Below are 9,704 nucleotides of genomic sequence, written 5' to 3' on the forward strand. Positions count from 1 at the left end.
GACGATGACCCTTTGCTGGCCAATCTCCCTTTTGCGTGCGATTCGGATGACGCACTATCAGAGGCGCGATTGGCGGTCGGTCATGGATAGTGGATAATTCGCAGGCAGCTCCGATTTCAACTGACTGGCTGGGGCGATCGGCTGGAACCCTCCGGGCTCTTATCGCAATTCCAACTGTTCCACAGTCGCAGCCACTCCGACACTCCCGATAAGATAAGCGGGGAGCCAAACAAATGGCAAGCCACTCGGTTCAAATATAAATAAAACTGGTTGTCACAGAATTGGCGATAATGTGTGAAGTGCTCTGGAGAAGCTCCATTCCGAAATTCAATGCCCACGATATGTGCCGCCTTCATATCGCTCTGTTTACGCTGGCAGGCTAATGGCATCGGCTTCTGCGGGTGCGCCTCGTTCCCCGCCAGCTTGGACTTTGAAAATTTGTGGGTAAGTGGAGCAAGTCGGGGCCTTGACCAGCCCTTGGAGATACAGCCTATTGGTGGCGTTGGGGGGATCGCCGCTTTGGTGGGTGGGCGGTCCATTCGTTTAATATTGGGTTACAATAGCTGATATGCTGGTAATAATTATAAATGGAGTTTAAAGTGCTGGTCTATAAAAAAATCATTTTAGTTTAATTCGAACCAGTAATGATACAGAGAAAAGATTTTAACTACGATTTTTGATTCATTTTTACTTTTTAAATATATTGTTCAAATCTTTGAAAATTAAAAATACAAAAAGTATCTTTTAATGATAAGTACCTATGTGTTGGCATTCAATAATTTAGAGTCAACATTCTATTCCCTAGTTCTTTAAATTTGTGATTGGGTCTGCGTGATTGTGAACAGAAAAACATAATTAACGGAAAGGTGATACCTTAATTATCAGTCACCGCACTTATCCACTGCCTTTGGTTTCCCGCACACTGGCGGAATTCTTTGCCGCAGCTCTTTCACTCCTTGTCACGCACAACCAGCTGTCCCAGCAGAGTCCGCCCAACGATTTCCTTGTCGCAGATGAGGGCACCGGGCGCTGTTCATGTCCTTTGAAGAAGGAGATGGTGTTGAAGCGCCTGGCACTGATTTAGCTGCATTAGAGTCCTGCAGATGGCACAATTGCCGCACATGGTGAAGCCTTTGCCACGAAAAGGGCAGCCCTTGCGTCCATGCTGGCAGGGTGGTCCTCCAAGAACTCCATCCGGAAGCGAAACGTAGTGCTCTCACGATTGATGTTAACTCGGCATGCCTGGTAGGTGATCCTTAATCAACGGATGACCCTTGGCCGCGTACGCAACTCAGTCGGCAGGACGTGTCCTGCATGTTCGAATTTGTGCTGCACTGCTGGTACAGCTCGCTTATGTCTTTGGAGCTTTTTGGTGGATGAAGACAAAAAGCTGAAATTAGTACAATAGCCCTGAAATCCTTTGGTAGCTTACGGATTGTTTGCTTTTGCCAGAAAGCCGGGATGAGATGTTTTGGCTGTCGCTTTCGGGCCATAAGGCATTCCTCAACCTGGTCACTTGAGATTTCGATTCAGCGGGGATTCCGCCAGGAAGTACTCGTCCAAGGCCGTGACTATCAAGACGGACGAAGACAAATTTGAAGAACCACTTCCGCCTCTTGCAAAGGCACACGATGTCATCGCAGCCCTGATATGGCAGCATTATCTCAAGGCGATGGATTTCCCCACTTATTTTCTTGTTTACAAATGCAACTGTCAACAAAGGAACTGCCAACCTTTTCAAAAAAAAAATAAGCCAATAAGTCCAATTAGATACTCTATGAGCTGGAATTGTAGTGGAAATGGCAATTAATGTTAGTCCGCGTTAAAAGAATTTTATTTTAAACTAATTAAAAAGGATTTAAAAATATCTTTAAGACTTTTATTTGTGTACACTTAAAAAGTATTTCACCTGTTGCAGACCAGAGCGAACTCATGTACTCTATGCTACCCCTTTAGTGACCGGCATGGAGACAGTGTTGTTAAACGTCACCCAGACGGGCCTCCAAAATTCAAAATGTGAAAGTGAGTTTGTGTTTAATAGCAATTATTACATAATTTCGGGACAGATAATAAAACTTTTCAGCTTAACCACTAGACAATAGATAAATGCAAACTGATCGAGCCACAACCGGACGTCCTGGATCTACCACGTCCGAGATCCGAGATTCGGGTTCACGGATTTAGGGCATCATACGCAGAGCACCGTCGATGCGGATGACCTCCCCGTTAAGCAGCGGGTTCTCGAAGATGGCCTGCACCAGGTGGGCGTACTCACTGGGCTCGCCCAGGCGTTGCGGGAACGGTATGGACTTGGCCAGGAAGGTGCGCACCTTCTCTGGCAGCGCAGCGAGCATCGGGGTGTTGAACAGACCCGGCGCAATCGTGCAGATCCGGATGCCCTGGGTGCTCAGGTCACGGGCGATGGGCAGGGTCATGCCCACCACGGCGGCCTTGGAGGCGGAGTAGGCAGCCTGGCCGATTTGGCCGTCAAAGGCCGCAACCGAAGCGGTGTTCACGATCACGCCGCGCTGGCCGTCCTGGTTTGGCTCGTTGGCGCCCATCAGTCCGGCGGACAGACGGATCACGTTGAACGTGCCTACCGTGTTGATGTTGATCACCCGCTGGAAGTCCTCCAGCCTGTGGGCCACGTTCTTGTTGAAGTTAAAGGTCTTCACCGCCGTCGCGGTACCCGCACAGTTGACCGTGAGGTCCAGACGGCCGAATTTATCCTTGGCCGTTTGCAGAGCGGCACTCACGTCTTTCTCGGAGGTCACATCCACGGGCACGAAAACCACCTTGTCGCCCAGCTCCTTGGCCACCTCGTTGCCCTTTGACGAGGGCAGGTCGGCCAGGACAACACTGGCTCCCTGCTTTGCCAGACGCTCCGCAGTTGCGCGACCCAGTCCAGAGGCTCCTCCTGTCACCAAGGATACTGCGTTCTAGGAAGATATATATTTAGATATTATTCTGTATTTGTTAACAATTTATGATCATCAATATTTTTCAAAACATTAATGCTAGCCCAAAAACTATAAGCATACTTTTAAAGAAGAAAAAAGTTAAGCCCTTTATTATTTAGGAACGGTTCTTTGTTTTGCAGTTAAATAACTTAAAATTTCGAACTGTTTCAATGAATCATAAATGCTTTCTTTTAAAACTAATCAAGGCCATTCTTATCAGCAAAGAACCCTAGCTTTTTACCACTTTTTAAAGATAAACCAGAAAAGACAAGAATATTAGAAATTAAGTATGTACCTGTTAACCCATTTCAAGAGAAAAGAAAGAAGAAATTAAAAAAACGATGATCTTAAATGCGAAGTGCGTTTTAGAGTCCCGAATAGCTTATAATTCATATTTACAGTTGATTAAAAATCTTTAGTAGGGAATAAGAGATCCAAAATTTCGACCAAAATCCGATCGGTTTATCGTATTTTTAGCCCCCAGATGATCAAAGATCTCTGCAAAGTTATCACTGTTGATTCAGATAAGCCCCTATTTTGATGTCATTGTGCTATTGTATAACTTAGAAAGAAGTAATGCTAATTGCCCGGAGGGTACAAGGTGCATCGCTACAGACACAGTTATTTATGGGCCCACAGACACGAGTTCAGATTCCGTTTGGACTTTGCACCCGTCCACCGGGTGGTCGATCGATCCGTCTGCACTAATTCCCAGTAATCGCTATATGGCTCTTATTTACAGCTAAACGTACCTTGATCATTCTGCCGTGTTGTGTTGTGGATGCGAAAAGCGCTAGTTGGTTAGTACTTCGAAAAGCTTTAATCAAAACCTTGTTAAACAATTCGAACCCGGTTCAGTATGACCGTGTCTGCGCCGTTACTAAATACCATCGCAACCTTATAAAAATACTAAATAGGGGAGTTCTTAGCATTTTCCCTTGTATTGCTATTTGTTTAACATTTTTCGTATTCCCTTCACCTTGGAGTGAAGGATATACCGGTTTAATTTAAAATAAAAAAAGTAAAGGCCTTCTTTTTGATTGGGAAGCTCACTTTAAAAAAGTTTTCGTTGTTTTCCGGTTAATCATTGTTCGAAACATTAATTATCACTTTTTTTCATATAAATCGCAATCCTAAACTTGGTACAACTCCAATTTATCATCGTTCAACTCCTTTGAGCTTATTTATCGAAGTTTCATATATTTTAAAAAATTTACAGGGATGGGCTGTGTGGGAAAAGGGTATAAATACTTGGCTTTATATATCGTGACACGAAGTATTCCGTCCGACACGTGCACTTGTCCATCTCTATTCTTATTAAGAGCAAGCTGGCAAACAAAATACAAATATTAACTGTTGGAGGTGCCGTTAACCCGTTCGATGCGGGGAGGCAAAACAAAACTTCCACTTGAAGGACAGGAAGTAACATATACAAAAAATACATTAAATGGTTAAGAAAACGATATGTCGTTCAGTGCCAAAAACAAAAAGAATCCCCGACTTTTGGACGACGAGGAGCGGAACAAACTAGTCGACAACCCGCTTTTGACAAATGGTGAGTTTGGCCTTCTCTGAATTGATAGTTTCTCTATTAATCATCCAATTTACACAGCGTGTTCTGTCAATAAGCAACCTGCTCAGGATCGCCTTAAGCGACTGCAAACCAATTTAAAACGGGTGCAGGACAAGAAACCGATCAAGGATAAGGAGAGGGAGAGAGACGTTAAGCGGATCACGCGCAGCGCATCTACATCCAGTCACTCACAGATAAGTGCACCTAAGAGCCGAGCAAATGTCATTGTGGCACCAGTTGCCACATCGACACCCCAAAGATCCTTGCCGGAGCGCCTAAAGGCTCAGACCAAGGACGCCAAGAATTCATCCCCCAAAGCCAATCCGTGGGAGAAGCCAAAGGCTCTGCAGGAGGCTAGTAACCGCCTGAAAGCAGGAAGTTCCCAAAGTGGTGGGTACACAGATCAGAAACTTAGTACTTCTTAATGAACTTGCCTTCAATTGTAGTTCTTCAAAAATCAAAAACCACCCTAAGTCCTTTTTATATTTTCTAAAGAAACCAAGGCTAACACAGCTGTTTCTTTTTTTTCTATTAGCCAACCAGCGTCTAGCGCAGCTGAGAGCTTTGCTGCAGCAAAAACAGCAGGCCCAGGAGCCCAACAACAATGATATACCAAAATCGGAGGAGCAGGTTAACCAGAGTCATGCCGGGAATTGTGATAACACAAACTCTACTGCATTTAACAGCTCCACGACGAGCGAAGTGGAGCCAGAGCCCATGGAATGGGAGGAGTGCGAGGGAGATGAGCCACCCAAACTGGACCAAATACCCAAACTCGCCGAAAAGGACGACGACATTTTTCTCATCCGAGGGGCCACCGACGGCGAGGAGTTACCCACCCGCCTGCTCGATCACATGTACTTCGTGCTCGACACAAACGTCCTGATGCACAACATCAAGTTCGTGGAGAGTCTCACCGAAGTGGTGCTGCCGGGAACAGTGGGCAGCATGCTCTACATTCCCTACGTCGTCATTAAAGAACTGGACAAGCTCAAGGGACACTCCGACGCCGAGGACACCAAGCGACTGATTGCCGTTCGAGCGATTCGTTATCTGAACACCAAGTTTGATGAGAGTTTGGAAATTCAAGGTGGGCCGCAAAATAATTGATAAACAATCACCATTATTAAGCCTTGTGATGTTTTCTGCAGCTCAGTCCGCTCTGGAGGAGGCGGAGCACCTCATCAAAGTGGATTGCCCAGACGACAGCATCGTCAACAGCTGCCTGCAGCTGCGTGAGCAGGTGCCGCACATGATGCTCCTTACCAACGACGCGAATCTTCGGCTGAAAGCCAACGCATCGGCCATTGAGGTCTCCTGTCGCTCCGACCTGATAGCCGCCTATCCCGATGAGTTCGCCGTCCTGGGCGATTGACTGGGATGAGTCGGACGCTAATATTATAGTATACAAAAGACTGCGAAGCGTTTGTGATATTGGATTCGGAGGCAACAGGAAGGGATCCGCCAGTCAAGCCATTGCACCGCAGCAAAAATGAAGTACAACCGACCTTTTACACTCGCATCACATTTACGAGAACCCGGTGATTTTCACTGAACGGATATTAGCTATAACTGCCTTTTGCTACCAGCAATAAAGTTTTGTTTTTGGAGAATATTTGCCTTGCGATTAGCGGGGCAGATAGGGAAACTGCGATCCCCGGAAGGGCATTCTCGGATCGAAGCCCTCGCTGCTTGTTTGGATTTAATTAGCCGCGCTTTCCAGTTGCCGCCTTTGATTGCATCTTATCGGCTGGGCAAATATGGTCGGTGGCGGAGGCGCCTCCACATCCGCGGGAGTCCACTTGGCCGTTCCGCCGAGCAGACCGAAGTCAAAGCGTACGCTACGTTCGCCAAGTGCGGTGGTCCTCCTTCTCAAAACTCTGCGTTTTTTTCTCGATAGTGACAACTTTATTGCCGCGCGATAACTTAAGCCATACAAAGTGTACGTAGAGTGTTAAATAGGGTGTATCAATATTTAGTTGCGAACAACAGAAAAACTTCTGATTCACAGAGACGTACAGAAAAACGTGCGGAAAGAGAACCTAAAATCGATTAAGAGCGAAACCGAATGCCATTTCTATTAATAAGGACAAATCAATGTTTTAGTTTTTACTTTCTTTATTGCTTAAATTGGTTGGTTTTGGGTATTGGCCATACAAATCTTATGAGTTTTTTTGCCTTCTCTTGTGTATCGTTCACTTTCAGCGAATGTTTCTTTCAATTCGGAAACAAGTGCTGCTTTTAGAAGAGAACGGAGCAAGGCTTACAATCAACCAAGTCACTATCCACCACATGAACATCTTATCTTAATAATTCAATCCACTTTAATCGTGTACTTTACATACTATATGGTGTATATCTTTGCTAATGTACAGTCTGGCGACAAAGATAAGCATACAGGGTAGGGAAGATGAAGGAGAACACGCGAGATGGCTCCTGATTTGGAAAGAGCACCTTCTTTCCACCATCCACACCGTGCTGCGAAGCTGCGTATATATGCTACAGGCTAGTTATCTTTGCTAATGTACAGTCTGGCGAATAAGGGGGAGGTGAGACAGTGAGACAGGTAGACAGGAGGGGTCTCCTCAGGCACACTTCAGGTTGAGGCTAGCTTCCCGGACCTGCTTTTTTGCCTGATGCATGGCCATTAGCTGGCACCAGCCCCAGGCGAGGGTCCTGTCCTACATCTTGGTATCGAGCAGGGAGCCGCCAGCGCCGCCGATGCACGGCAGATGCATCTGCATGCGCTCCAGCTGGTCGGCCAGCAGGCGCTGTTCGTTGGTCAGCCGTAGGATCTCCTGCTTCTCCTCGATGGTGTGGCCCTTCCGCTTGGCCCGGTACTGCAGCATCCGCTTGTAGCACTCGAGTATCTCCTGGTCCACCGTGTCCAACTTCCGCTTAATGGCAATCCGCTTGATCTCCTCGCTGGCAGCGGAGCGCAGTCGTTTCAGTTCCTCGCTGTTAAACTGCGAAATGGTGCTGATTTCGGTCGTGACTCGCTTGATCTCCAGCAGCACCTCGTCCACGTCCTCGTGAACGGCGAACTCGCTGGCGTCGATCAGTCCGTTTTCGATGAGCGTCTTCTTCAACCGCTGCTCAATGCCCACGCCGTGCTTCATCATGGCGAGCGATCGGAAGTTGCCAGAGGCAGCCGCCGCCGCCGCATTCGCGGAGGAAGAGGAGTGGGAGTGTGTGTTCTCGTTGCTGCTGCTCGTGGTGCTGTTGCTGTGTTCACCCACCGCGGCCTGTTCGCTGGGCAGCGTCATCAGCGACTCCTCCATGAGCGCGGACACCAGGCGCTGTGTCAGTTGACCCGTGATGCTCTCCTCCACCATGCCCTCTGCCTTCTTCAGCATCCCGGCGGCGTTTTGAGACTTGAGGCGCGTGCCACCCGGCTGCAGAGCTTTCATGTCCTCCTGGGCCCACACCGTGGAGTAGTGGGGACCCAGAGTGGGCACGGGCGGCACCAGCGGACCCCGGTACTGTTCCAGCAGATCGTCAATCAAGCGCAGATCCTCGTTGGTCAGCGGCATGCAGTAAGGCTCCACGGACAGCCAGAACTTATTGGGCGTGTCGTTCTTGGGCACCGCCACCTTGGGCAGCTGCGGCAACGGCTGGTGGTGCGGCAGCACTGAGCCAGAGGCATTGGCAGCCACGAGAGTGGGCAGGTAGTCCATGCTGTCGTCCGTGTGCACGGCCAGCGGGCTGTTCTTGGCTTGGTGCTTTGAGGAGCCTCCGGAAGCGCCTTGTTGCTTAAGAATTGTCATCGAAGAGTGCTTCTTGCGTACGCCCGTAGGTTCCTCCCGCTTCCGCTTGGATTGGCTGGAGGAGGAGGCGCCGCCGCCACCAAGCGGGCTACCCAGACTGGTGGAGGAGTTGCTGCCAATGCCGAGCAGGCCGTTTAGCATACTGGCGGGGCAGGGTGGCGACCCGGGCACGCGATCCAGCTTCCTGCGATCCTGGCGCTTCTCATCCTTGTCCAGGCTGTCGTACTCCGACTTTAGGACGCGCGTGCGCAGCGCCACGTTGGAGAGCATCTGCTCCAACTCAAGCTGCACTGCGTCCAGATCCTCGGCGGCCAAGTGGTCATCCGCCGGACGCTGCAGGGCGGTCGCGATTGTGGGCAGCAATTTGGGCACGTCCCTGGTACGGATAATGGGTATAACGACGCCCCCGGGCGTGGCCAGAACCTCGGCCTCCGCAAAGGAACTGGCCGGAGCGGATTTGCCTCCGCCTGTGCCATTTGTGGGCAGTTTGCCAGCACCTCCGGAGGACGCCGAGAGCCCGAAGCCGCCGGAACTGGGCGCTCCCCCGGATCCACCGCCGCCGAAGTGGCCCAGCTTGATATTCTTCAGGTTCGCACTCATTAAACGCGGCTGCGATTTGAGCAATCGAATTCTCCGTTGTGGCAAAATTACAGAAATTATTTATTTACAGTTCTTTTTTTTGTTATCGAGCAGGCGATAACACGCTTTGTTTTCCTTCTCAAAGTAAATCGATATCGATGGTGTGACCGAGTCGGGAGCTGTAAAATTTACAAGTGTTCTAGATGGTGAAATACTGAAAAATACCAAAGTACAATGGGCCAGCTAGTTGAGAAGGATTGGCGCTCAATCTTGCGTTATAGTTCAAAAACTAACTGAATGGTTGTATAAATTCATTCCATTTTAAATAATTATTAACTTTAGCAATATGTTTTCCTTTATAATCAGTGAATTCAAAATAACGATAATTTAGATGATTAAAATACTTAATAAATTTTTTTATTTTTTAAGAAATGAGTCCAGTCAGCCAACGGATACATAGAGTCAAAAGAAGTGTTTATATCTTGATCATTAAGAAATCCAATAGTAAAACCAGCTAGTTCTACTTAATTACGGAAGCCCCTAGTTATAGGATTTTACAAATTTTGGAAAAACATTGGTGCAATGGTTGAAACATAATTTATAAAGATGTCTTGAAAAAAATGCGTTAATATGTTTAAAAAAGTGTTTACTTTATGTGTATCATTTAGCTTTCTTTTTTTTTTGAACCTGCTAATGCTTTTTTTAGAAAATTATTTTTTCTCCTCAAGAAAGGCTTAATATAATCGGCTGAAAACTAACTAGCGATCGTATCCGATGGCATGCCGCCGCTGTGCAACATTGGCACGAAACGCGCGCTCGTTTCCC

General features: G+C 47.7%; 4 protein-coding genes across 4 annotated transcripts; 1 reads left to right on the top strand and 3 right to left on the bottom strand.

Annotated features, from left to right (window-relative positions):
• Nucleotides 1-457: 457 nt before the first annotated feature.
• LOC108091099 lies at nucleotides 458-1,901 on the bottom strand. Its single transcript, XM_017190118.2, has 2 exons — nucleotides 1,433-1,901; nucleotides 458-1,365 (listed from the first exon to the last, which is right to left on the bottom strand). Exons 1-2 carry the CDS (start codon nucleotides 1,658-1,660, stop codon nucleotides 1,261-1,263), a joined length of 333 nt encoding a protein of 110 aa, XP_017045607.1. The 5' UTR covers nucleotides 1,661-1,901; the 3' UTR covers nucleotides 458-1,260.
• A 116-nt stretch (nucleotides 1,902-2,017) lies between these two features.
• Nucleotides 2,018-3,840, bottom strand: LOC108091098 (3-hydroxyacyl-CoA dehydrogenase type-2). Its single transcript, XM_017190116.1, has 2 exons — nucleotides 3,713-3,840; nucleotides 2,018-2,939 (listed from the first exon to the last, which is right to left on the bottom strand). The coding sequence occupies exons 1-2, from the start codon at nucleotides 3,719-3,721 to the stop codon at nucleotides 2,181-2,183; spliced, it is 768 nt and encodes a 255-aa protein (XP_017045605.1). The 5' UTR covers nucleotides 3,722-3,840; the 3' UTR covers nucleotides 2,018-2,180.
• A 428-nt stretch (nucleotides 3,841-4,268) lies between these two features.
• On the top strand, nucleotides 4,269-6,148 carry LOC108091120 (transcriptional protein SWT1). The gene is made up of 4 exons (XM_017190148.1): nucleotides 4,269-4,515; nucleotides 4,573-4,923; nucleotides 5,069-5,623; nucleotides 5,685-6,148. The coding sequence occupies exons 1-4, from the start codon at nucleotides 4,425-4,427 to the stop codon at nucleotides 5,906-5,908; spliced, it is 1,221 nt and encodes a 406-aa protein (XP_017045637.1). The 5' UTR covers nucleotides 4,269-4,424; the 3' UTR covers nucleotides 5,909-6,148.
• A 485-nt stretch (nucleotides 6,149-6,633) lies between these two features.
• Nucleotides 6,634-9,031, bottom strand: LOC108091081 (transcriptional adapter 3-B). Its single transcript, XM_017190086.2, has one exon. The coding sequence runs from the start codon at nucleotides 8,898-8,900 to the stop codon at nucleotides 7,215-7,217; it is 1,686 nt and encodes a 561-aa protein (XP_017045575.1). The 5' UTR covers nucleotides 8,901-9,031; the 3' UTR covers nucleotides 6,634-7,214.
• Nucleotides 9,032-9,704: the final 673 nt, after the last annotated feature.

The sequence above is a fragment of the Drosophila ficusphila genome, unplaced genomic scaffold (assembly GCF_018152265.1).
Source record: "Drosophila ficusphila isolate 14025-0441.05 unplaced genomic scaffold, ASM1815226v1 contig_198, whole genome shotgun sequence".
NCBI lineage: Eukaryota > Metazoa > Arthropoda > Insecta > Diptera > Drosophilidae > Drosophila > Drosophila ficusphila.

Bases quoted from the DNA above. Each gene is read 5' to 3' on its own strand.
- LOC108091099 (XM_017190118.2), bottom strand. From the start codon at position 1,660: ATGCTGCCATATCAGGGCTGCGATGACATCGTGTGCCTTTGCAAGAGG. The intron at 1,366-1,432 runs GTAAGCTACCAA...TCCACCAAAAAG, and splicing joins CTGGCAAAAGCAAACAATCC to CTCCAAAGACATAAGCGAGC.
- LOC108091120 (XM_017190148.1), top strand. From the start codon at position 4,425: ATGTCGTTCAGTGCCAAAAACAAAAAGAATCCCCGACTTTTGGACGAC. The intron at 4,516-4,572 runs GTGAGTTTGGCC...CAATTTACACAG, and splicing joins CAACCCGCTTTTGACAAATG to CGTGTTCTGTCAATAAGCAA. The intron at 4,924-5,068 runs GTGGGTACACAG...TTTTTCTATTAG, and splicing joins AGCAGGAAGTTCCCAAAGTG to CCAACCAGCGTCTAGCGCAG.
- LOC108091081 (XM_017190086.2), bottom strand. From the start codon at position 8,900: ATGAGTGCGAACCTGAAGAATATCAAGCTGGGCCACTTCGGCGGCGGT.